Raw genomic sequence first — 24,529 nt, 5'->3', positions numbered from 1 at the left:
AATTCCTAAAGGGCAATGCTATGCCAGAATGTTGCCACACTAATAAAAAAATGTAGGTTTTTATGGGACCTCTGTTAATAAAAAAGAGGAACTGTTCCCACAGGCTTAACTGTAATGCATACCGAACAAGCCATCGCTAGGTGGAGGTTAACGGTGAATCGGGTGAGGTTTGCGGGCAAGACTGAGGAAGAAATGCCTTGATATTTAAGTCGGAGGAGCTGGCTGTAAAACTGTACATACATGCTGGCTGATCATTTTTGAAGTACGCTTGTCTGTGATTTAGGGCAGTGCCAGATGGGTAGGCTATTACGTAGCAGGTTTTTCATGAGAGCAGGGCGATGGGGCTGTGCGTGAGCTCCAGCACAGGCTGCGACTCAGAGCAGCGGCACCGCAGGCAGTGGGCAGGGGCAAAGGGCCCTGGAGCATCAAGGCAATGTATTTGTCACGCCTGTGTTTGTACCAAGTCAACTTGAAGTTAAGGGAGAACAAGGGGTTTTGTGTTGTAGTGAGGAAAAAGAACATCCAGGACCATTTCATACATACAAATACACAAAAACGTCCATTTTTAATAGCAATTGAAGGGTACAGAAACACAGGTTTATAGTGGCTGAACTGTCAAAATTTGAACCGTTGAATGTTTCACTGTAGAAATGTATTTTATCTTCAAGTTATTTATATTTTATTTATATTTTTTATATTTATTTATTATCTTTCATTTATATTTTATCTTCAACTATTCTAAGGAACTGTTGTTTGGAACACTTCTCCCTTAGTGCTTTGTTGTAGATAACCCTTCAAAAATTAAGTGTTTTCCATGTCTCAGTGCTAATCCAGACACCTCTGATACATCAGCGACTGTCATAGACTTATAAAAATGGAATAGTTAACATCCGTTCATATTAATATTCTACATACTATTTACAAGTGATAGTCAACTGTCCCTATCGCTGCTTGTCACATAGTTGTAGTGGAAGAAATAAGACAGGGAAATGTGGTACCTGACTGGCTTGCTGATAACCTTTATAATATTCTGCCAAGGCCTTTTAGCCTTCAGTGCAATAACCAGGATAAACAGAGACAGAGCTGAGGTCGCAGTGTGGCTGGCAGTCCGCAGAGCAGTAATTGCTGGTTTGAAATGCTTGGTCCTTCAATACTGAACCTGTACTGCCAAAAATAAAACAATTTTGCAGAGCAGTATTTTCCATATTAACTTTGGTGTTGCTTCTCGTAATATAAGGCATCTCTTGGACCTGTTAAGATCAGAAAACCTTTGTGCTGTGAAAACATGGTCAGCTTTTCCCTGCCCTGAAAGGCTTTCAGTCAAGATAGACATGACAGATAAAGGGTAGAGGAATGATTATTATTATACCCATTTATAGATGGGACTCTGTGAATTGCAACACAGATCTCATAACCTCTAAGCAAGTTATTTAATGTTTTTAAATTAATTTTTAATTTTAATTATGTTCTGGTTTTAAATTGGCTTGGAAAAGCAGATACTATATGAGATTTGTTTTCAGACAAAGCTGTTTTATCTCGTTACCCACTGAGAATGTGTCTAAAATGTTCTTTTCGAGGATCTGTTAGTCAGTGCTTTCCCCCAAGTCAGGTATTTTAAAGAAGCTGGATTATGCTTGATAGAAGGCGAACTGTGTATTAGCAACAAAAGAGAAATAGGTATTCTTACCTCTTAGAAGGTGATTACAATTATGTCCTGAAGGTTTCTGCTGTACAGAAGGCATCAGGTTTTTAAGTGCATAGACAAATACGCATTGTACGAAATAGAATGAGGTAGGTCTCAACTAGACCAGAGCCTGTTCTTATCTTAATGCTTTACATGACAAATGATATAAAAATGTTTAAGAAAATACGGTTGCGCAGATTTTTGAGCTATGTTGACAAATTGCAGCTGTGTTGCATTTGCTCAATACCAGCTTCAAAGGCATTCATTGACCGACTCGCATAGGGACATCCTGTGATGGGAAGCAGTATTGATGCAATGGTAGGAAATGGCTGAGGTACAGTCAAATAACAGTTCATCGAGTGGAAATGTAAGATCTCAATAAAGTGGGGAAGGTGGAAGAGGACTAGCTAAGGGCAGTTCCTCAGGCTTTGACGCTGAGCGGAGGTAAGGGCAGTGGACAGGCAGCCCCAGGTCGAATGTATCTGGAAAGGGTCTCCAGTGTTGAGGATGCTTTTTCTGGGTAGACAGTGCCCTTGCGAGTTCAGTGGGTGGTTTGTAAATGTATGTAAAAGCAGAATTTAGCTCTGTATGTTTTCTGAAGCCAAGTGAATTGGGTTTTGTTTTTTTTTTTTTTAAATGAAGCATTGCTGGTTGAGGTCAGTGGCTAGAGTCACCTGCTAAAGCTGCAAGTCCTCTGAGAGGTCATTTTAGTAATCAAGGTGTTCGGAGGAGATTTGGAAAGAAATGGTGTTTGAAAAGGGGAAAGAGAGTGAGTTTCCTTGGTGAAATACTTTCTTGGCGAAATATTGAAAAAAATTTCTTGATAAAATATATTCACTTGCTGGAATGAAAAGGAAGAGTTTCTGCTGGAGCTTTTCAGTGAGAGAGAAATGCCAGTGAATTCCTCAGCTAGATGTTTAAGAAATATGTTAGTGACTGAAATACCTGTCTTGTCATTTTCTGAATGAACTCTGGTAGATTTCTGTTTTGAAGGCATTGGTTGTTTCAAAAGTCAGTCTGTGTTTATTAGACAGGAATTTGGTCAAATCCAAATTGGAATGTGGAACATTTTCCCATGGATTCAGGGGGAAAGAGTGGGAGGGCTGGGGAATTTTTTCTTTAGCTGAGTAAAGGATGGGAAACATTTTCCAGTGCTAGGTCTTTTCTGAGGATCTGGATGCTGTGTCCTGTCTGATTTTAAGAAGAGCAGGGAGACACTTCTGGTTCCTCTGTGACTAATCTCTTCTGTCTGCTGAGAGCACAGTTTACGTACGATGAGAACACAGATCTGAGTGAAACAGTCCCATGGTTATTGATGTTGATGTTAATGTGACAGCTTGGTGAGCTCTCGAAGTGTCCTATCTTCAGAAAGTGGCTTAAACCACGTTGTGTCACCATACAAGTGTTTCTAGTTCAACTAAAACTTGCAGATCAGCCCTCTGCTCTAGAGTTGAGCAGGTGCTGAGCCGCACTCGTTTTGTGACTGAGCGGTTTTATATTTTTTTGGTATTAGCAAACAAACAAAAAAACCCAACCCACGTTCAAACATTTGTGGAAAACCCCCACCTTCCCTCTCCCTTTCCCTGCTCCAGCTCCCATCAGCTCTGCTCCCAGCTGGTGGCTGCCTGCGGCAGCATGGGGTGGCCAGAGCTTGGGGCGTCCCCTTCCCACAGGGGTCCCCCTGCAGCACCCCTGCTACCGCCGTCCCACCAGTCACACCCAGCGCTCCCAGTATTTGCTGTGCCGGGAGTGTCCTGAAGCTGGGAGGTATCTGCCCAGCAGCTGGGGGTAAGGAGCACATCGCTGGGCGCAGAAGGACTTGGCCGGGGTGGAGGTTCTGCCGTGGGAGGAGAAGCGCAGGTCAGGGCCCGGCCACCCCGCAGTTGGCAGAGGTGATGCAGTGCACAGGAAACAGGAGGTGTTTGAATTTTGGTGGTGGCAGTGATGTTCCTTCAAGCATTTTTTAAGAGGTTTTTTTATTTAAATATTATCTTCAGGAGAAGAGTAGGACAACAGGATGGTAAAAGAAAGAACAAAGAAAGTAGGAGAGAAAAGAGAGGAGGAAAAACTGCAGAAACTCAGGAAAAAATAGCAGGCAGAGTAACGTTGAAAGGAAGAAAGTGCTGTAACACAGGAAATGTGTTGCAGCTTTTGATGAATTTGGGGCTCATTGATGCCAGCTTGGTAAAAAAAAAAAAAAAATTTAACACTGAACCAAACAGTCCCATGAAACCTTTTTGTTTAAATATCATCATCCCTTTGCAGTACTTGAGTCCTGAGTGTGATGCTCTTAAGCAACTGAATATAGGTGAGGGAAGCATGGAGATGAGTCTATTTTGAATTCTCAGTTGAGAGAGTTGAAATACCTGGGTTATGGGCAAAATTTATCTCTGATTAAAACAACTCTTAATGTTGATAGTACACTTGATGAAATTAGGTTTCAATCTGATGCTTTCCTTTTAAATTGATCCTGAAGGAGAAAGAAGCTCTGAATGTGTGATTATGGACCTGTTGGAGCGAGTCCAGAGGAGGCCACGAAGATGCTCAGAGGGCTGGAGTACCTCTGCTGTGAGGACAGGCTGAGAGAGTTGGGGCTGGAGAAGAGAAGACTCTGGGAAGACCTTATAGTGGCCTTCTAGACCTTATAGTCCCCCTTCCTAAAGGGGGCCTACAGGAGAGAGGGGGAGGGACTCTTTATCAGGGAGTGTAGCAATAGGACGAGGGGTAGCGATTTTAAACTGAAAGAGGGTAGACTTAGATGAGATCTCAGGAAGAAATTCTTTGCTTTGAGGGTGGTGAGCCCCTGGCCCAGGTTGCTCAGAGAAGCTGTGGCTGCCCCATCCCTGGAGGGGTTCAGGGCCAGGTTGGACGGGGCTTGGAGCAACCTGGTCTGGTGGGAGGTGTCCCTGCCCAGGGCAGGGGGTGGCACTGGGTGGGCTTTAAGGTCCCTTCCAACCCAATCCATTCTGTGATTCTGTGATTACAAAGTCAATCTTTTCAGTGATAGCAGCAAATTTCAAAGCAACGTCCGAAGACTTTTCAGAAAGGAGTGAGAACTTGATAGCTTTTTTTTTCTCTTATCACTCATTCTTGAGACCTTGCCATCATTCATCTTAAATCAAAAATCAAAGCAGTAACTCCCTCCATCTGAAAGGAATCTGCGGCTAAGGCTGAAAATGTTCATAAGCTGGTCAGTGGTAAGGTCTGTTTACGCTCCTGTTCGAAAAATGCTGGAATGATTGCTGGTTTTAGACCGCACGTTTAAAACTTCAAACATTTTTGCTGGTTGCATCAAAATAGTAAGAAACAAATCACTTTTGACAGACTATTCTGAAATAATGATGTGTGTCACAAACTGTAAGTAAAACATTTGTCAGAATGATATGATATTTTTACAGAGAGGTGTGCACACTGTTAAAGCACTTACACCCAACAGGGGGGTGGTCAGTCTGAAACCCACCGTTACTTCTCGTCATGGCTTTCAATGGAAACATTTCTGGTTGCTGAGGTCCTGAACTCTTGGCCATTTATGCATAAAAGCAAACAGAAAATAGTCTAGATTTTACTTTCTAGTCACCAGAATCAATGTTTTCAGGCAAGGTTCACAGAAAGGCTGGTGGGAGTTGTCCCCTGACTGGATGTTTGGTGGAAAATCTTCACATAGCTTGTTGTGCACTAGAGGGTTGTTCCTTTAGACTTTGAGATTCCTCCTCAGCTGTCTGACACAGGCTCTGATGAATTGGGAGACTTAATTCGTACAAAGTCAGCAGGGAGAAGTAAGAAGTATCTGGTGTGTGCATTCTTCAAAATGTATCTCCTACACTTTCAAGCATTTCAGCATGTGCTTAACTCCAAGCATTTGACCCTGCTGGAGTCAGCATGGTTACCCATGTCCTCAGTGTTTGCAGGACAGGGATCACAGTACTGCTTTTCTTTTTTTTTTTTTTTTTTTTAATGTAGTTTATATTGCTCCAAAATCTATAGTGAGCCACATTTGCTTCTATAAGCACGTGAAGGTATCTATTCCTGCATGAATAGGAGCTACTGTTTCTCTAAGGTGGGCACGGAATGTTTGACCCAGCAGTCTGTAACCTTTGTCACCTTTGGGAGGGAGAGCTTTCAAATCCTTGGATAGTGCCAGTTTCAAGTAAGGGTTTGGAGGAAAGTGGGGCATCTCTCGGATGCATTTGAACCGCATGGGGCAATTGCATGCGTTTGAATTCAGTGTCAGCAGTGCAGGCTGTGCCTCTGCAGCGCCGAGTCAGGAAGAGCGCATCCCCGCTCTGCTGGGTGCTGTGACACCCGGGAGGCTCAGAGGGTTTGCCTGGTCTGAGAAATGCCGCACACTTAAGCACGCAAACCACCTCCAGAGAAGGCTGTGCAGTGCCGCAGCCAGAGACCAGCTCTGCTCCTGGGCTGTGGAGAGCACATTACTCAGGTGTTGTAGCAGCCTTGCTGATGGACACGCTGCAGCCTGGGTGCAGGAGGGGACGCTGACCTGGAGCCAGCTTCTGCCGATGGCACTAGCTCGGTCACAGCCAAGAGAGTGGTACTTGCCTGATGCTGGTTACATCACATTTGTGCATGATAGACCACAGTGTGTGGTCCCTGCTGTGGAATTTTATTTTCTTTTATTTTTCGGTCTTAGTTTTTATTCTAGAAAGTTTTGGGTGTAGTGGCACACCCAGCAGCTGGATTTCCAGACCTTTCTGAAAGAATCTCACCATTTAATGGTGCAGCACACTTGTACTCCAGTCTGAGTATGCACTAACTCCACTTACTGCCCAACGGACCTCTTCTCAAGCTCCTCATTGGCAAGTGAAATCAAAAAAGCTCACGTCTCTTATGTCCCAAAGAGATAAAGTCCGAAACCACCCATTCAAAGCCAGTAGTCTCTTGAATCGTAAGGGTTTGTCCTAACTCTGAAGAAACACGCATTAACAAGACTCCTACTGTTATCTTTTCTGTTTGGTCCCATACAGCTTCCTTAACATGGCTTCCTAAAGCAGAACAAGCCCAGGGGGAGCTTCAAGGAGATGGTGGACAGTGCAAAACTCTAGCTGACAGCCTGTTAGACTTCCTTAATAACAGGGCCTGGATTTAGACCTCTAGTTATTTCTTGCTGTGCCAGCTAAACTCGGTGTTCCCCCAGAGAAAAAGCGGTTGGTTGTGTGAGTGTGCCTATAGGATTTGGAGCTGAATGTGCACGGTTACACCTCTGTGCAACCACCAGCGATGAAACTGTACCTACTGTAAGTACTCATCTTGCTTTATGCTTGTAGTATGGATGTGGATGTATAGAAAGATTCATTTTTTTTTAAAAAAATACCTTCATTTCCTCCCGAGTCCTGCTTCTTCAGTGAGAAATTGAGAGAATTTGTAGTACGCAACCTAGGAGGTTGTATCCCAGGAGGATACAGCGACAGAAAAACCTGTTTTGTTACAGGACACTGGATGTGCTACCATACTCGTATGAGCCAAGTTAAAGTGCATAGCTCAGTCCTGCAGTAGTGACCTCAAGCTTTAGTCTGCCCTTGCAGCATTTAAGTGTCGTTCGCTGTATTACACAGCGGTAAAATGGGTTATAGAAGCTGTTGCCAAGTCCCAAATAAGACTTTTACCTAAAAGTGCCCCATTAATGTGTCTGCTCCTAATGACTATGAAACGATTCCTGGAAAAACAGCTGTGGCAATTGATGCTGCTACTGCCCTGCCTGTGTTTGCTGCTGTCCCGCTGGGGGACTGACGTATCCCTTGGTGCTCCCCATGGCTGCGTCTCTCATTTCATGTTCAGAAATTTCAGACGTTTCAACAGGAGCTTCCTAGAGGATATCTGCCCAAGCGGTGAAAGATTGCAGCCCAAGGGTTGAAAGTCTAGCGATGCTGTAAAGCAATTGAAAACAGCATCTTGCACAGGAAGTACGGGGGAAATACAACAATGGGTGTCAGTGCCATAGGATAAATGTGGGCGTTGTTGAGTGTATGTTGCGCCGTGTCTCAGCTTAAGTAATGGTGCAGACTGCATAGGCTAAAACATTTGTAAGACCTAGCAGACAGACAAAAGGCATTGAAAATATGTTGGACAGTAATTGGATCTGCCCCGAAGCAGTCAGACGCGCATTCCAGACAGGTGTTTGCCCTAGCCATTGGAACATTGTAAAATGAATGTAAAAAGCAGTGTACTCACTGTAGTATCTTTCCTGTTACCGCAGCACAGCTTGTGCTTTCAGAAAAATGCACGGCACAGTCTGAAGTGAGCTTTTAACTACATTTATTTACTCGACAATGATTAGAAAAAACAGATGGATTGTTCTTTTCTGGCTTCTTTTGTTTTGTTTTGTTTGAGGGCATTTTATGGTGAGAATGGTTAGAAGCCGAAGGTTGGGAAACCAAAGATTTTTCAGACTTTGTCCCTGCTTACTGAACACTTTATCGGGTATATATGTTCATCTGGCTTAACTGGAGCAGTAAAATTTACCCTGGGCTTGCTGAACTGGGGCAGCAGATGTGTGATACTTCTCTGGAACAGGGACCGTGTTTCTCCTGCAGTGGCTCTGAGGGACAGCATGTGTCTGTGGAGCACTGGGAAGGGATGTTGGCTACCTGTAAGTGGGCTTCCCCCAGGGCTCTTGGTTGGTGCCTGGGAAGCTCATGTGTTAAAGAGCCAGTCTTCAGAAGGAGCATCTTTTCCTTTTTGACAGATACTTAAATCTGATATAAGGAGATAATCAATATTGCTTCGAATGCTAATTCTCTTGTTAAGTGAAGTCTTCAGCACCAAGAAGATGAGGTTCTCAAACGCTGCAGTAGAAGGTGCGGGGATCCACCACGCGGTACAGGACTGTTAATGACACAGCCTGTTAACATGTTTCAGAGCCTCCATAAGCAGCCGAGGGAAGGTCTCTTGACCCATTCTGATGGTCAGATTGGCAGGGTGAAGGTTCACTGTCAGCCCTGCCCGGTTCCAGGACCCCAGGGGATCTCAGGAGTTGTCTGTATGCCATGTCCAGCATTTCAGGAAGAGTCTGGCCAGGGATGCTTGGCCGGGTACTTGAACTGGTGTATTAATTAATGAGGACGTGTCCTGGAAGAGAGTTGTGTCCTGGACTGCTCTGGATGGCTGTCATGGTTTAGCCGCAGCTGGCTGGTATCACATGGCTGCTGGTCACTACTGCCCACTGTGGGATGGGGAGGAGAATCAGGAGAAAGGGGTGAAACTCGTGGGTTGGGATAAAGACAGTTTAATAGAACAGCAAAGGAAGAGAGAAATAACAATAATACTGATAAAGGAATATACAAAGCGAGTGATACACAGTGCAGCTGCTCACCACCCAGAACCCAATACCCAGCCTACTCCCAAGCAGCGATGCCCACCCCCCAGCCAACCCCCCCCCCAGTTACTCACTGAGCATGAGGCCATATGGTATCAAATATCCCTTTGGCTAGTTTGGGTCAGTTGTCCTGGCTGTGCCCCCTCCCAGCTTCTTTTGAAAATTAACTGTATCCCAGCCGAAACCAGGACAGTGGAGAATAAATTTTCAACGTAGGCATGAGTATGGCGTTATTTTACTGCTAGTGGCACATGCAGCTTGCTGAGTCCACTGCTTTACAAACTAACTGGTCAGAGAAACATAACCTGTATCAAACGATGCTCTTTGGGGACCGTCATGCTGGCTAATGTTTATGTTCAGTTGTCAGTTGTAATTGTTAGCAATAACACATCAAAGTAGGAAATGGGGAAGTTAAATACCATCTTATAAAACATACTGTAGGTGTTACTCAGAGCACTGTGGAAACTCCTCAGAGTCTTGAGAATTGTTTTTATTTCCTCATCCTCAAAGGCTGAAACGAAAATCCTGCTTTAGTTGGATTTTGAGTTACTTTTCGGAAACAGCAGTCAAATTAAAGGCATTTCAAACATGACTGCAGAGTATGGATAGATCAGGAAACAATTTTAGGTGGGATTTTCAAAGCCATCTAAGGAATGAAGGTGACTTAAGTGACTGGTGAGAAACGAGTGGCTGGTTCCCTTCATCTGTGTTGACAAGTGCTTCCAGCCTGGATGTGACTATGCATTGATCGTTACAGAAACGGCCAATTCTTGTGACTTAAATTAGCTCTACCTGCCTAAGCGTGTTTTGGCAGTCTAACTGAGGTGCTCTGAGGCTTCTGCTGGCCTCTCGCTGTGGGTAGTGCTTGCACCTCCTCAGCCCCCATTGACACAGCTGCTCGGACAGAAACTGCACTCCTAAGTCTAGTGATGGCTCACTGGGACCTACAAACCCACCCTCTTCTTGGGTATGCTATTGTGTTACTAAATGCACGTGACAGATCAGTGTAAAGCATTAAAATGTTATTGTTTAATGTAGGGTTGTGTATATAAATCACAGGAGTTGAGCTTAATGTGGCAATAATTCAGCCACCTTCAAAAGGGATAGAAGAGAGGAAAGATCAATGTGACATGATTTCTTTATACAAAATAGCATATCTAAGAAGTATATTACTGAGCTGAACATGGAAGGCTCAATTAAAGTCACTTGCTATTCTGTCTGTGAGGAGGCTGGGGAGACACAGCAATGGCCCTGTCAAGCTACCTGTGGGATTAGCTGCCTTCTGCATCAAAATATTTCTTTACCTGCCTTCCCTCGGACATATTAACACTGTAAGCACTGAGTGAATAGCATGTACATACACAGCCTTGGTTTTAAGTAACTCATTTGAGATCTTGTAGCCTCAGCTGGTCAGGGCTCACCGTAGACTGCACAATACATCTTAGAGGCAAGGGCAAGCGGAGCTCCACAACTGCTACCTGCGTCTGACCTGGCTGGTTTGTAGCTGTCCTGGCTGTGGCTGCCGCGCACTGCTGGGAGAGTTAATACCTGAGCAGCAACAGTAGCATAAACAAACTGCAGGAAGAGATTTGGGTTGGCTGGGGGGTTACTCTTGTGATAATACTTCTTGCTCCTGCAGACAGATGAAGGAGGGTGCCTGATGTCCGATAGGAGCCTTTCAAAACTGTCACCACTCCTGTCGTTTCTCAGACGCTAGTGTGAGCATGTGATGTTACAAAGACTCTGACTCCTGGGGGAAAGATAAAGTACCATAACATAATAATTTCTCTCCCCTCCTCCCCTTTTCTATTTCAGCCTTCGAAGGGGTTTTTTTCAGGAGGGAAAGATAAAGTGGTCTGGGGCTCAGTTCGCACTTCGGCTCTAGGCTTCCTGCGTGACTGTGGGTAGTGGGTTGTGCGTTTCTGTACCTCAGTTTCCTCTCCATTAAATTAGGCACAGTTTTAAAATCATTCGTGTAATTGTGCCAACTGAGTACAGAGGTCTGCAGACATAAGAGATGGGAAATTGCAGAGGCCGGTTTTAAAAGATGCCAGTGTCATACAGCCAAGTCAGGGAGTTTAGGTGCTTTACCTGTTTAAACGTTATAGAAAATTTAATTGGGAACCAGGCTGCAGAGTGCCTAAGTGCGATGGAGATTGTAGCTCTAGGGTCTTTTGTGTCCAAACAGATTTTAAAATGGGGACCCGTATTCCCTATTTGCTGAACAGATTTTTAAAATGTTACTAAGTCATTATGTTCCTGTTGTTGTTGTTTGTCTGTTTTGTCTAATTAGGCTCTAGCAGAACAATTGCAATCTCTTTTACTTTGTGTTTGTGCTGTGCCGGATAGGCATAACCCTGAATTTAGTTCTCCTGTAGATGATAGTTCAATAAAAATAACAATACTTTTACTAATGAGAATAACTACGTGAAGCCAGGATTCGTGCTCACTTAGTATCCATTAGTAATGAAGGCTTCCCTGCTCTCTGTTACGTGCCTCAGTTTGTTACAGAGCAGTCCATAATATTTTATTAACAACATTTTAATTTTTTCTGTAACCGTTGCCCAAAACTGTTGGAAGAATATGTGCTTTCCCGTAACATCAGAATGAGACAAATGACACTGCTTGCTTTTCTTACCGTACAGAAGTGTCTTTCCTCTGGACTTAGACTTGTAAGTGGCAAGTAGCTGGAGGCTAATGGAGCGCATGCTTCAAAGCTTTCCATCTAGTCCCTCGGTGAGCAAAAAGAATGTATTTTCTATGTTCTAATCAGTCCTCATCACAAAGAAAAGTACTCCTGCTCCAAGTTCCTGGAGAAACTCTTACCTTTACTCAGAGAGCGGGAGGGCAACAAGTCCTATCCCCCTATGCACGTGCAGGAGAAAATGAATGGGGTAAGAAGAGAAAATGAGGCCAAGTAATTTTGTGCTCTGAAACTGGGTAATGCACCTGTCAACAGGTATTTATTCTGATGGTCCTCAGTGACAGTTTCTAGTGACAGCAGAAGAGAGGCTAAAAAGGAGAGCCTGTATATACCCGTTGAGTGAGCAAAAACTATATTAATTTGAATGTGAACAAAACTACTTAAATTAAGATCCCTTTTCTAATTTGTTACATTGGAATCTTCCTCAGAGCTCCTCCTCCAGTCATCCCATCAAATAGCCCCTATTTATTCATTTATTTATTTTATATCTTCACATACATTTAGGAAGAAAAAGGAAGGAGATGCTCCCCCCCAATGGAGGCCATCTGCTCTTTTCTTATTGGGGGGAAAAAACCCTACAATTAGTGTCTTGTTCATCTTTTCGTTTTAACAAAAAAAGAGAGGGAAAGAAAGAGAGAGAACTATTATGCAAATACTCTGCAATTTGGTTTCAAATATTCTTTGTACTATGATGAGCAATTTCCTTTAATACAAACTCAGCCTACTTGCCAGGACTTTTTTTTGCCTTAATATAGGGAAAGAAAAAACCCCACTTTTGTGAGTTGGGGGGGGGCATGCTGTGTTCCTCTGATGCCAACTTTTTCTCATTCTTTTTTTCTATCTTTCTTTCTTTGGCGCTATTACAGCTGTTATTCTTTAAGTTGTCAGAAAGATGTCATATGGGTTTTTTGAGAAAGAGAGAGAACTAAAATAGCTTTACAAAGCCACAGTTTCATCTCACTTTTCATTGTTCCATTGCCATGATGAAGCGGTCTTGAAATGGAGGACTCAGCTCGGTGAATGAGAGAGAAAAGCTTTCTCCCTGCCTAAATGAATGCCAGTTGCTTGTGATGGCAGCGTTACCTCTAGGAACGGATAGGTACTTTTTTAATATGGAGCTCCAATGCCGTTTGTCAGTGTTACAAACTTTAGGGCCAACTAGTGTAGCCAAGAGTAGGGCCTTCTGGTCCTTGGAATGGGACAACCCAGCTAGCCAGCTGAAAACCTCTGAAAACTTATTATTTGAAAAAGATAAATATAGAAGCAAGAAAGGAATATAATCTCCTATTTGTTATGTGGGAAGCTGAGCCATAGAAAAAACAAAATAACTCACCCACGATCTATTGGTGGAGGACTTTGGAAGAATCAGAAGCGGAGCTAAGAGGCGCAGATTTAGAGAAGCGCTGCTTTGTGTAGTGCTCTGCTTGTGGCAGCCTCCGGAGAGGCGGGACCGGTGCTGCAGCTGCTCGCTGTCACAACCGCTGCTTTGGGCTGTTGCTGTACAGCAGTCATAGAGGCGGTAGCATGGTCATATCCTAACGGTTTAACAGATCTCCCGATTTTCAGTAGGACTTAGGAGCACTGGACACATTTGAAAAGCCCACAGTAAACCTTTTGTTTCTTAACCCTTTGCAGGTTGAACTTTGGGAAGGCTTCAATTGACATGTAAAAGTTACATGCTTAAGCCTGTAAAATACTAAGCATAAAATCTCTGATCCAGTAAGGCATTTTAGCCCAGCTTAATCAAATATCTTGTCAAATAAGACCTAACATCAGACTGTACACAAGCAGCATGGTTTGCTTGCATTGAAAAAAAAGTGGATGACTAATGGATTAGCCACAAATTGGGAAAATATACTCAAGAAACAAAATTAAGGGAACTAAAACAATACCAATGGGACCTTTAAGTAAAGTCAAAGGTGTCACACTTACCTCTGCTTCTGTGGCTGTATCAGGACAGGAAATATAGGGCCATTCAGAATTTCTGATCTGAGCCTTCCCTGGATCTGTTCAGACAGGCTGACCCGTTGCTTGGGGCTCCTTACATCAAGTGTACATCGGTCTGGGTTCTGCCAAGCACTGGATAGACAACTCGGGAATTCATGGTACTTAGGGGACACTGATCCCCTTTAGATGCTCTATGGGAAATGGGAAATCTTCTCTGCATAGAGTCATTGAGCACACTGGAGTAACTGGGTCACTTTTGTTGTTACAGGAAGCCCTTATCATGGCCAGCATGGACCACCCGCACCTGGTGAGACTCCTGGGTGTTTGCTTGAGCCCGACCATTCAGCTAGTCACTCAGCTGATGCCTCACGGCTGCCTGTTGGATTATGTTCATGAACATAAGGATAATATCGGCTCCCAGCTTCTGCTAAACTGGTGTGTCCAAATAGCTAAGGTATGTGGTTCGTGTTGCTCTTTTTTTTGTCATTTTCATAACTAACTGAAAAACGTGCCGTGTAAAAAAAAAAAAAAAAAAGAAACAAAAAAATTGTTGTTTTATTTCTTTTCAGGTGTGTTTTTGTTTTCAAGAGGGTTGGGTAGTTCTTGAAATACATGCTATTTTGGCTGCTTACAGTATTATCGATTACTTGTTACTATGCAAACCAAAGTTTTTCTTGACTGTCTTTCCAACTCAGCATTAATGGGGGGTCTTTTGGGGGAAAAAGAAAAAAAGGTAGGGGAAGAAGGCCCCTGTGTGACATCTGGGGCTGAGTACAGAATGATTTTTCAGCCCATTCTACTGTTCACTATCTATAGATACTGATTTAACCTGATTGTACTTTTCAACCTTTCTGAATCTGCATTGCCAGTTAAATGCTGATACGCCATCCATTGGCTGCCCCCACACTGCCGAGAAGATAAATATTCACTTCATGTCGCTCCTTTGGGACCCACCGTGGTTCTGCTGTTTTTAAGACCGATCACAACAGCTGAGGCTGGAGGGTAACATTGCTCATCTCTGCAGAACGGGAAATCTCAAGGGTTGGATCCTTCTTTGCTTGCTGTGGTGTAATGCTCTCTGCCTTCATGTGGGCTCTGAGGAGCAAGAGTGAAGCCATTATCGTTCATATCCACTTCAGCTGAGGTGGAACAGAGTATAGGTCAGAAATGCAGCCCTAATGTAATCCTTGCAAAATGTTGTAGGTGTGTTTAGGTATACAGTGTTGTGCTAAGTCCCAAGTTATTGATAATCAGTTGCACAGAGTAACAAGATCTGGGAGTGTAGGGGGCCGTAGTGTTTATCCATTTTAAAGGCTCTTGCAGCTAGGGTTGTGTACAATGATGTTACCAGAAATGAGAATCTGGAACCCACTTTTTATTTAGAGTTATTTAAAGTTTTAGATTATTTAGGTGCTTGTTACATACAAATTTGTGCCACAGACTGCCCTCTTATTTTTAATCTGCAGCCTTAAGTGAATTTTGCTACAACTTGTATTACGAAATCTGAATTCAAATTGTGATGTTAAACTTCTAGCGCTGGAGAGAAACCTGGAGATTCAGCAATTGTTTTGCTGGACCGAAAAGCAGCCATTGTGTAAACATCCACTTCTTTTAAAATCTTAAACGCAAAATACTGTCTGAGAAATTCAGCTAGCCCTGCAATTTTCTTCAAGGAGAGGAGGAGTATGAGGTTCATCATTAACAGGGACTATTTTCTCCCCAGGATCAGACCTGTTGTCAAACCCGGCTGAAGGTGACAGTAGATGCCATGACCATAATGCTGGGTAGAGGGGTTGATCCGTGGAAGGGGTGGGGGCAGTCCCAAACCCACCTTCTGATGTGGGTGATTGTGCTGCGCTGTGGTGGTAAAGCAGCCAGAGCTGCACGGAATGTTGGAACACACTGATGGGGATTGACTGTATCTGGAGATCTGCAAGGGTTTATTTAGGGCTGTTATCAGACCAAAGAAGGTGGGGGAGAAAATACATATTCCTGTTTGAGTCCTCAACACAACCTCCTTCCCATCTGTTCTCCGCTCTCTTGATTGATAGTGGCTGTTATTATTTATTACAGAACATTTACACAGTGGCATACGTGAAAAGATAATCCACCTTTATTTTCAGCTTGTAAATGCATGTGGCCATTGACTCATTGGACTAATGTACTTGCTGATGGACAAGGAGTACTTGCTTTGCTGTGGGCTTCGTGTGGGCAGCTGATTCAGTGCAGCAAATAGCTCGATCCATGCCAGAGGCTGACAGAGCTGTGGGAGGGTCCGTGGAAGGCAGGTCATGGTTTTCCCATGGTGATTCCTATCAAAGTGAAACAGGTTCTAAACTGATTTCCATTGTAAATGGTTTAAGCGTAACGTGGGGATTGGATTTAGGTACGGTCATTTGAAAATCATCACCTGCTGGTTTTCTTGATCACCGTGTGATGTGGGAGGAGAAGATGAGGTAGTACAGATACTGGAGTTCTGAGATGGTGGATAACCAAGCGGTGCAAAGAAGTGAGATCGTAGGCCTAATATTAACTGCTGAAGTGTCAGGAAGAGAAAGGGAGTTTCTTTGTAACAAAAGGTGGCCTATTATTGAGGGGGTGTTTAGTGAAGCTCAGTTAGTTTATTAAAGTTTAATTAAATTCATCTTCTTCTGCATCATAATAATCTTAAGGTTAATTTTGCCTTGGCCTCATGTTACAGCATGAAGCTCGTCCACTCAGCTACAGCTTGGAGACAGCAGCAAGTGACTGTTTTCTTGAAAAAGTGCAGTTATTGGTACATATGGCTGACCTCTTATCTCTGGGTAGCGCAGTTTGGATTATTTTCTCCTTGGTTTCTTCATGTGTCTCTTCCCCTTCTCTTATTTTTCCTGCGGTGGTTGGTACTGGGCATGGAGAGAATCAGTACGTTTCTGACAGGGAGTTCTGCGTTTTGCTGCTTTTGTGCGTGTGTCAGTGGTGTCTGGTAGGGGATGGATGGCTTGGTAGAGCTGAGAAGGTCACCAGAGGTACTGACTGCCTGCGTACCATGCAGCTGTGGTGCAATCCCATTGTGGAGGTAGACTCCAAAGAAGTAAAATGTACCTTTAACTCTTTATTTTTTTTCTTGTCTTTGGAGACTTGAATGAAAATTGTGTATTGAAAATCTTCCCCGCCAGGTTGCATCTATGCATGAAGATACATACCTTAATTGTTATATTGGAGGCTATCAGTGAAGACAGGAAAGCTGTAGGGACATGGGGCTGTCCACACCACATAACATGTAAGAGTAAGGCAAATGCTGCACAGAATTTTCTGCATTGCATTGTGCTTTCCGATGGGACCCAGGAATGCCTTTTCCCTTGCCATCTCTCAGACTGTAATGTTGATTGGGGTTAGAGGATGTACACAGGAGAATGTTTCAGAAGTGCTAGGAAGAGTAATCTTTGAGATCACCAGGCAAGGAGATCCCTTATCCCAAAAAGTGGAATGAAGATGCTTGTCTCCTGCTAGCAGCAGGGGAGTAGTAATACTTGTTTTCCACTCATCTGTCGCATTTAACAGTGACTAGGAATCAGTCTGCAGCCTGCAAATAGGAAAGATTCAATTTGCCTACAAATAGCCTGCTCTCCAGGGGGATGAATGCAGAAGGTGGCTCTTGCATCAGGCGCTAGTTGCCGTTTACTGCGGGAGAGGTCCATGTATCCCACGTACCTGTGTCCACTGTGCTTACATTGCTGGCTCTGCCGTACGGCTCGGGGATGTCTCTCCACATCTTGCTTCTCTAGACTTTTGGGAATGATTGGTTGTATCTTTCTGAAAGCTACTAGAAACGTGATTAGCAATGTAATAAGAGGCAAGAATGATCAGTGACCACCCAGTCCTATTCCCTGCTCCCTGAACCGAGGCAGCTTCTGGTATCTTTTGTTAGATACGTCTTTCTACGCGTATCTTCCGTCTTTTTATGGGGAGAATTTTCCCAACAAGAAATGCCTTGATTCCGAAGTTCAGTCTGATTTTTACGAATCATTTAAAATCAAGTTGCTGCTGCAATACAGTTCCTCCCTACTGCGCTTTTCTCCATCTGCCAACGTGCAGGCATTTATTTATCGAAGTCATTGCTTCAGACTTCACTTGTGCTGCCAGGCTGTTCATTTCCATATGTCTCCACTTCTGTACAACTAGATGCAAAAACTAGTTAGGCGCTATGCCTGGTTGCCAACCTGCATATGGCTCTGGAGATCATTTCTGAAGGTTGACGATAGGGCAGTTATTAAAAGTATTATCTACTGCCAATTGAAAAAAAGCCTGGATGCTTTTTTCTTTTTGCTTATACAGATTGTGTTGAATTTATTCTGACTGTTATATCATTGTAGGGTAATTGTGTTCTTTTTCCAGAAGCTTTATCTTCTTATTTTATGGATGAAAGTTATAAAAATAGAGTAGCCCCCCAGTATTCTGCCTAAAACATGGTTGTTAGCAGCTGTGTCTAAAGGGGCTTTTCCCTTCTGCTTTGCAGATGCACAAGGCGTCTCCTTGTGTCTCACTTCCATGTGTAGTGTCGCACCCAGGGACTGAATGTTTAACCTTTTAGCTCCGAGTTCAGCTCAGCAATTTTATGTGGAGTTTGATGTCCAGTAAAGCAGTAAACTATGCTCATGTGTCAAGATGCTTCCTAGAGTGGCAGCAAGAGTGGCAGCCCTGGTGGCCTTAGGGTATGGAAGGATGGAGTAATGCTTCATGAACGTCCATAGTGTTGGCTACTTGAGAAATGGATTGGGAATCAAATTTTGTAAGGTTAGCACAGGCTTAAACGTGAATTCTCAGTAGGTGAATTACGTCCTTGTCAGGCAGTGCAGATACATACATGTACATCAGGAACATTTAACAAACAAAAAGAATGGTACTGTGTGCATTGATATTTCAATGTCTTTGATATAATTTCTCTCAGCAAGGGCTGCCCAAACACGCTCCCTGGCAACTTGGAGGTGTGGGGGTGAGGACATTCTTGGGGAAATGCATTCAAGAAGAGAAGAAACATCTTGAGGTTTGTAGGCAGAAAGAGTCGGTTACACTCCGTCATTAGTTGAGGTTAACTATAAGGCACCTGTATTTGAGGCTGCATCCTCTCACTGTTACTCTCGTGGAAAAATTAGCCTGAGTCCTGTTGGAATTATTTGTGCTGTGATAGGCTCTGTCTCTCTCAAGGGCTTATAGAAATGCATTTTTGCTTCTGCAACTTCGCATACAGCACTTGCTAAATTCAATGCAGAATTTCAACCCAGGCAGCCCCAGCTACTGTTTTACTATTTTTTCCGGTACAATTATGGTTTCATTCTGCTGCTGTTGACTTGTGTTACACCTGCAGCAGTTTGGTTGAGCAGTGTTCGAGTGCAGAGGAACTTTTCCTGCCCCAAAGAAGACAAGGCAGAGGAAGAGCAAGAAAGGAAGCAATCTTCCTAAAAGACAGCAGCTCTCCGGGATCGCCCAGCCTGTGGAGGAGAGCTCAGCTCTCCTGGCTCTTCGCCAGCGCCCCGTTCTGTTCTGCCCTCTGGCCCCCAGGGGCTGCCAGGCCTGGGGTTTGCATTCTGAGCTATAATAATTCATTCACAACCCCTCGGAATACTAACGAGCTAAAGCAGAAGTAGGTTGATGTGGAATGTCATGGAAGGAAAATCAAGTACTTCAGGGGATTACTTTTTATACTTTTTCAATATAAAAAAATTCTCAAATTACCGCCACGAAAGCCCTGCACAGCATCAGTTATCCAGGTACGCAGGAAAACAACATTTGAAAACACTCTAGGAAAGAAAGGGAGAGAGGAACTTGAGGATCGAATTTTAATGAAGCAGATGCACGTCTTCAAGCCTGTTGAGTATTATTCCAGCACACTTGCAGTCGTTGCTCTCCCCAGGGATTCTCTGCCAGCAGTGCAGATCTGCAGCTGGGAGTCTCGGGGAGCAATCAAGGCAAAGGTGCTTGCGAAGCCGCCTTTACCACTTCTTTCTGTTATCTCTCCCTTTTAGCTGGTTCGCGTTACGGGGCTCACTGCCCTTCTGCAGTTCTCTCGGCAAAAAGGAGGGCCCGTCTGCTGCCTGCTCCTGAAGCCTCACTCCATGCCAGACTTTTTAGAAAGGGGTGTTTTATTACTGCCCAGGGCAGTGCTTCTCAACTGGATGGAAGTGCACGGACTATGTGAAATTCAAAGGATCCGTGTTGATTTATGCAACTGAGAAGCTGATCCAGAGGCTGGTTCAGCACTCACTTCGTGTCCGAAATTAAACGGGTCTCAGCCTGCGCTCCTCAGGTGTGGAGGGAGGGAGGCTCTGAGCAGGGAGGGCCGGAGGTGAGCGAGGTCCCCTTGGCTGTACTGTGAGGTGAGGAGCCTTTCTCCTCCATCAAGACTTGATGGATTAGGAATGACTTGTTAGAGACAGCTTTTGTTATTCTACTGCAGATGCGCTGAGAGAGAAGCTGTGTAAAGTGGGAGGAAACAGGGGTGAGCGGACGGGTTGGGAGGAGGTGGAGGGTAGTGCTGTGGTTCAAGGTCTTTCTTTTTCATTAAAGAAGCCTACCCTACAGCTCAGTGACTGTTCCATCATGGAGTGAACAAAGGCGCTTAATGACAGTCATCTATCAGCTGTCCACGTTTTAAGCTTCAAGATGTCTCTATTCCCAGAGCTCCTTGCCATGACAAGGCTAATTGTAGAGTTATAATGCTATACCAACCCCTCCTGACACGCTTGCACTGGCGAGGGCCAGGGCTAAGGCTGTGATAATTATCACTGCAAGCAAGTACATTAGCATAGATGTAGTTTACTAATGGGGCTGCTCTATTAGGGAGTGCAGTATATAGAAGAGTAGGATCTAGACCAAGGACTATGAAATTAAAGCCATATTGAAACAAGGTTTTAATTGTATGCAGGATCAAAATAGGTAGGGAAAGTATCATTTTACTCTCCTGAATCCCTCTGTGCAGTTTTCTTTTCTTATTCCTATTCATCACGACTATTTTTCTCACTCTGCTGGAAAGCTTGGATATCCACAGGTGGCAGATTGAAATGAAGGACCCTTGTTTCTGGTGTGGCTGGAGAGCTCTTACTGAAAGAGGGTATGCCATCAAGTCTCCGGGAGGAATTACCCCACCTTGTCCATACCCAGGGACTTTTCTGGGCAGCTCCCTGGATTACAAAGGTTCATACAAACCTGAGAAGCACCTTGCAACAAAATTTAGGTGGATCTTGCAACATTCTGCGTCCTAGCTTTTAACTTTTAAGTGGTGGAAGGGGACAGATTTCTTTGTTGCTGTGGTTAACTGGACTGCCTTGGGCTTTTGTGAGGCACTGAAGAAGTTTTTTTGATCCTCTCAGATATTAGGAATTTTTTTTCCGTCCAAGGCAGGGCAGGAAATAAATCTTAGGACTTTGGTCATTGTGTCTGATCTGCCGTGCTCTGATGAATGTGGGCACATTTTGTGCAGCCATTGCTCGTACGGCTGAGATACAGGATCAGAGCCTGGCCACTCTTCCCTTGACTGTTAGTTGCTGTGGCTGGAAATAATTCTCCAGATAAATCAGGGAATTGGATCCTATTCACAATAATTCCACTGTATCTGTGCTTTGCGTGTTTCCTTGGCAGGCACAGTATTCCACATTTTCGTGCGTAGTTATGTACCTATTTATGGAGACTTTCAAGCAGTTTCCCCCCTTTCTTCACCAGTCATTTCATCTGGAATCTTGAACTGATTTAGTAACTTCTTTATCTTTTCTAAAAACCCAGTTGTTCACAGGCAAAGTTTGTTGTAAAAAGCAAGAAAATGAAGGAACGCATGATAAAATTCATCAACTTAAATGTTGAACAAGTTTTTTCCTTTCTTTTTTTATTTCTCCTTTCATCTTAGACTGTCTGCTCAGCAAATACACACTCTCTCTTTATCTGTAATTTTGTCCGTTGCTTTCTTTACTTCTGTCTTTCCCCTACGTTTACAGTGTTTTGTGTCAACCTCTGTTGCCTGTTGCTCTTTCTCCAGTGTCATCATTTCTCCTTCGTTCTCATTCTCTGGCTGCTTAGCTCCCTCTAGCTGGTACCCGATCAGTGCTCTGAAGAGCACAGGAGCATCCTGCCTGTCACCCACCTGAGGTTTTATGGTGTTGGGTCTCATTACAGGGTTTGGAGAGGACCTCAGTTTCCTCATTTCTCTCATAATAAGGCATTTGGTTTTGAGAGTTCTAATACCGACTGATAACTGCACAAACCCCATGTGCTGTTCTAGTTTGTGGGGGAGGGATGTTTGAATCTAGGGAGACTGCATCAGAACCACAGGAACAAAAAGGTAAGATTGGGTTTATATGAAAATTATAGACATATCTTTCTTCCAGCTTTGTGCTCTGACCTCTGATTCTCTAAGGCTCTTCTGCATGCTATAATAACTTCGGTATTTGAGCTGTTTATGGATCTGTGTGTGGGTATAGATATATATTTGGTCATTAGCTCTAGAGCTGGGTGGAATGACTCAACCTTTGAAGGTGACTACCTCTCCTCTGACTACGCTGTCTAGAAGACAAGCGTAGGCTAACCTTGTAGCTTTCTGACAGCTTAATTTACAGGGGGATAAATGTGAAGGGTGCGGGTGACAGCAGGGACACACGGGGAATCTGGGACAAAGCAGTTCCTGGAGGACTGAGCTAAGGTCGGAACCACTAACACAAAAGCAGTTAGATTTCTGTTCTGCGCAGTACGGTACGAGCTGACCCTTCTGTACCGTGTAAGGGCCTGTGAGCAGGGATTTTAACTTGCTTTCAGCTTGTCAGCAACCAGGAGAGGTTTATAGTGGGTAGTAATCATTCTTTCTCCAGTCTTAACATGACTCCTTCTGGATTATCTAAGCTTCCTCTTCCCTTCCCCCCAAGAAATACAGTGTTCCCAAAAACAATTCCATGGTTCGTGGTTGCTAGAAAAATAGCAAAGAGGCAGATTTTTCAGCTATTTACAAATCACATCGGCGTTTGCAAAAGCACAGAAGTGAGCAATTTATTGCACAGAGATAGACAATTGATTATTGTGTTAAATGGAAGGTGCACTTAGCACTGATGTTTGTAGGGTCTCTGATACTGGGGCCCTGACAGCTGCAGGCTCCCTAAGCTCTGCCTGAACACAGCAGCGTTCTCACATGCTCATCGAGTACGCTGAGCTGCGCCGGGGGGAGCAGGGGGGGACACACCACATTAGATTTTTCCTAGCAGTCGCCAACAGACTGGCTTGGGAAAGCATTATTGAAAACCACTCCTAAATCAAATTCAAGATATTATAGGAGCACCTACTAGGGTCTGTCAGGATTTCCATTATAAGCCCATATTTTTCAGGTTTATAACTCAACCATAAAATTCTGCTCTGGACTGTGACTTGGCATAAAATGTCTCAGCCCAAAGCATTTTTTGTATTATTTTTCAAGAAATATATGTATTTGGCTATTGTTAAGTTGCTGAAGTTCAGAAACAAAAGCTGGATTTCTCTATATATAGACCCATAAATTAAAATGCTTTTTCCCCTCATGAGTGCCTTTCTTTCAACATTGTATTTTAGAACGTAACTTATCCTACTTGGATAACTACAAGAAATGGATGGCCAAGGCATTGATGTTTAAAGTTAGGACCCCCCCACATTTTTGCAGAGTATCACGGTATGCACATCCCCCACAAAAACCTGCTCCTAAAGCCACGTCAGAGCCTTCAGGAGACGCTGCAAGGCCATTTGCAAAAGGTGCTGGGGCTCTAAAGGATGTGCCCGTATTTGAATGGAGCTTAGCTTTCACAGTTAGCTACAGCTCCAAGTTCTCCTGTGTAATCCAGTGCTCGGGCATAAATCCAGTAGCCTTTTGTACAAGGAGAAAGAACTGGCCTGTTGAAAGGGAAGGGGGATGTTCGGCAGAAATTGTTCCAGGTCAGGGCTGTGGTCCATGAGTATGAGATCAAACTTAGCAGATGTCTTATAGCAGGAGACTCACTGACCACGTCCCAAGTCCAGGTGTATCTTAAAAAACAAAACCGTCCGCTCTTCATGTAGAACTGCTGCTCTGTCCAAGTGGGAGCCAGGAGTAGCAGTGGACTGAAGCCTGTGGTCTCCCTCTCCTAGCGTGGCTTGGTATCTGTTTATGAAACCTTGCTGAGATATCTCAAACCATGAGTGAGCCCTGAAGAGAGCACCTTACATCCTGGTATTTTTGCGGATCCATTCCTTCCATCCCAAAGTGAAGTTTTACAGAAACAGCAGAACAGGATACGTGACAGAGCAAATCTACTGCAGGCGAGTTGCCCTGGGGCCCAGCAGCGAGCGCACCTGCAGCCGTGAGCAGCACTCTCTCGAAGAGCCTCTCCATAAACGGGCTGGAAGGGCAGCCTAGCTGAAAGACTCCGCTTCTCGGGGATGCCGTGTAATCTCTGTGCCTGCTCCGGGGCGATGCAGAAGACCAAGGTGAGTCTGCTTAATGAAATGTGAGAGGGGAGAGGGCAGTTCCAGGCAGCTGCTGGCACTGTTTCGGGTGCCGTGCCAGCCCCCAAACCTCCAGGGTCATCTGGCAGTCAGGTGTCATTAGTCACCACTCTCCCGCTTTCCCACATCCCATCTGTTTTTGTCTGGCTCGTTTCTGCAAATTAGCTCTCAGTGTGCAGCAATTCTCACTGTAGTTTGGTTTTCTTTCTTCATCCTGTGACCTTCATGCTTCCTTAAACTTTACCGTTGTTTGTGGGCCAGGGTAAAATCCTCGCTGCTTCTATTTTTATTTACTGACCATCCATGTTAGCAAACAGAGGGGGTCATATTCTGACAGCGCATGACTTAAACCTGAAGTCCTGCAACATGTTAGTATCTTCTGATGATAGAGGAAAGT

General features: G+C 44.1%; 1 protein-coding gene across 5 annotated transcripts in view; it reads left to right on the top strand.

Moving 5' to 3' along the window:
• Positions 1-24,529, top strand: part of ERBB4 (erb-b2 receptor tyrosine kinase 4) — a 630,546-nt gene that overhangs the window by 513,083 nt on the left and 92,934 nt on the right. For all 5 annotated transcript variants that reach the window (XR_010071879.1, XM_063340408.1, XM_063340406.1 and 2 more), the window contains exon 20: positions 13,934-14,119. Coding sequence is in view for 4 of the 5 variants with exons in the window: in XM_063340408.1 (XP_063196478.1) it covers positions 13,934-14,119 (186 nt within the window). In the remaining variant the exon portion in view is untranslated. The remainder of the gene's footprint in view (positions 1-13,933; positions 14,120-24,529) is intronic.

This window comes from Chroicocephalus ridibundus, chromosome 7, assembly GCF_963924245.1.
Source record: "Chroicocephalus ridibundus chromosome 7, bChrRid1.1, whole genome shotgun sequence".
Taxonomy (NCBI): Eukaryota; Metazoa; Chordata; class Aves; order Charadriiformes; family Laridae; genus Chroicocephalus; species Chroicocephalus ridibundus.
This window is presented reverse-complemented; position numbering and strand designations above follow the sequence as displayed.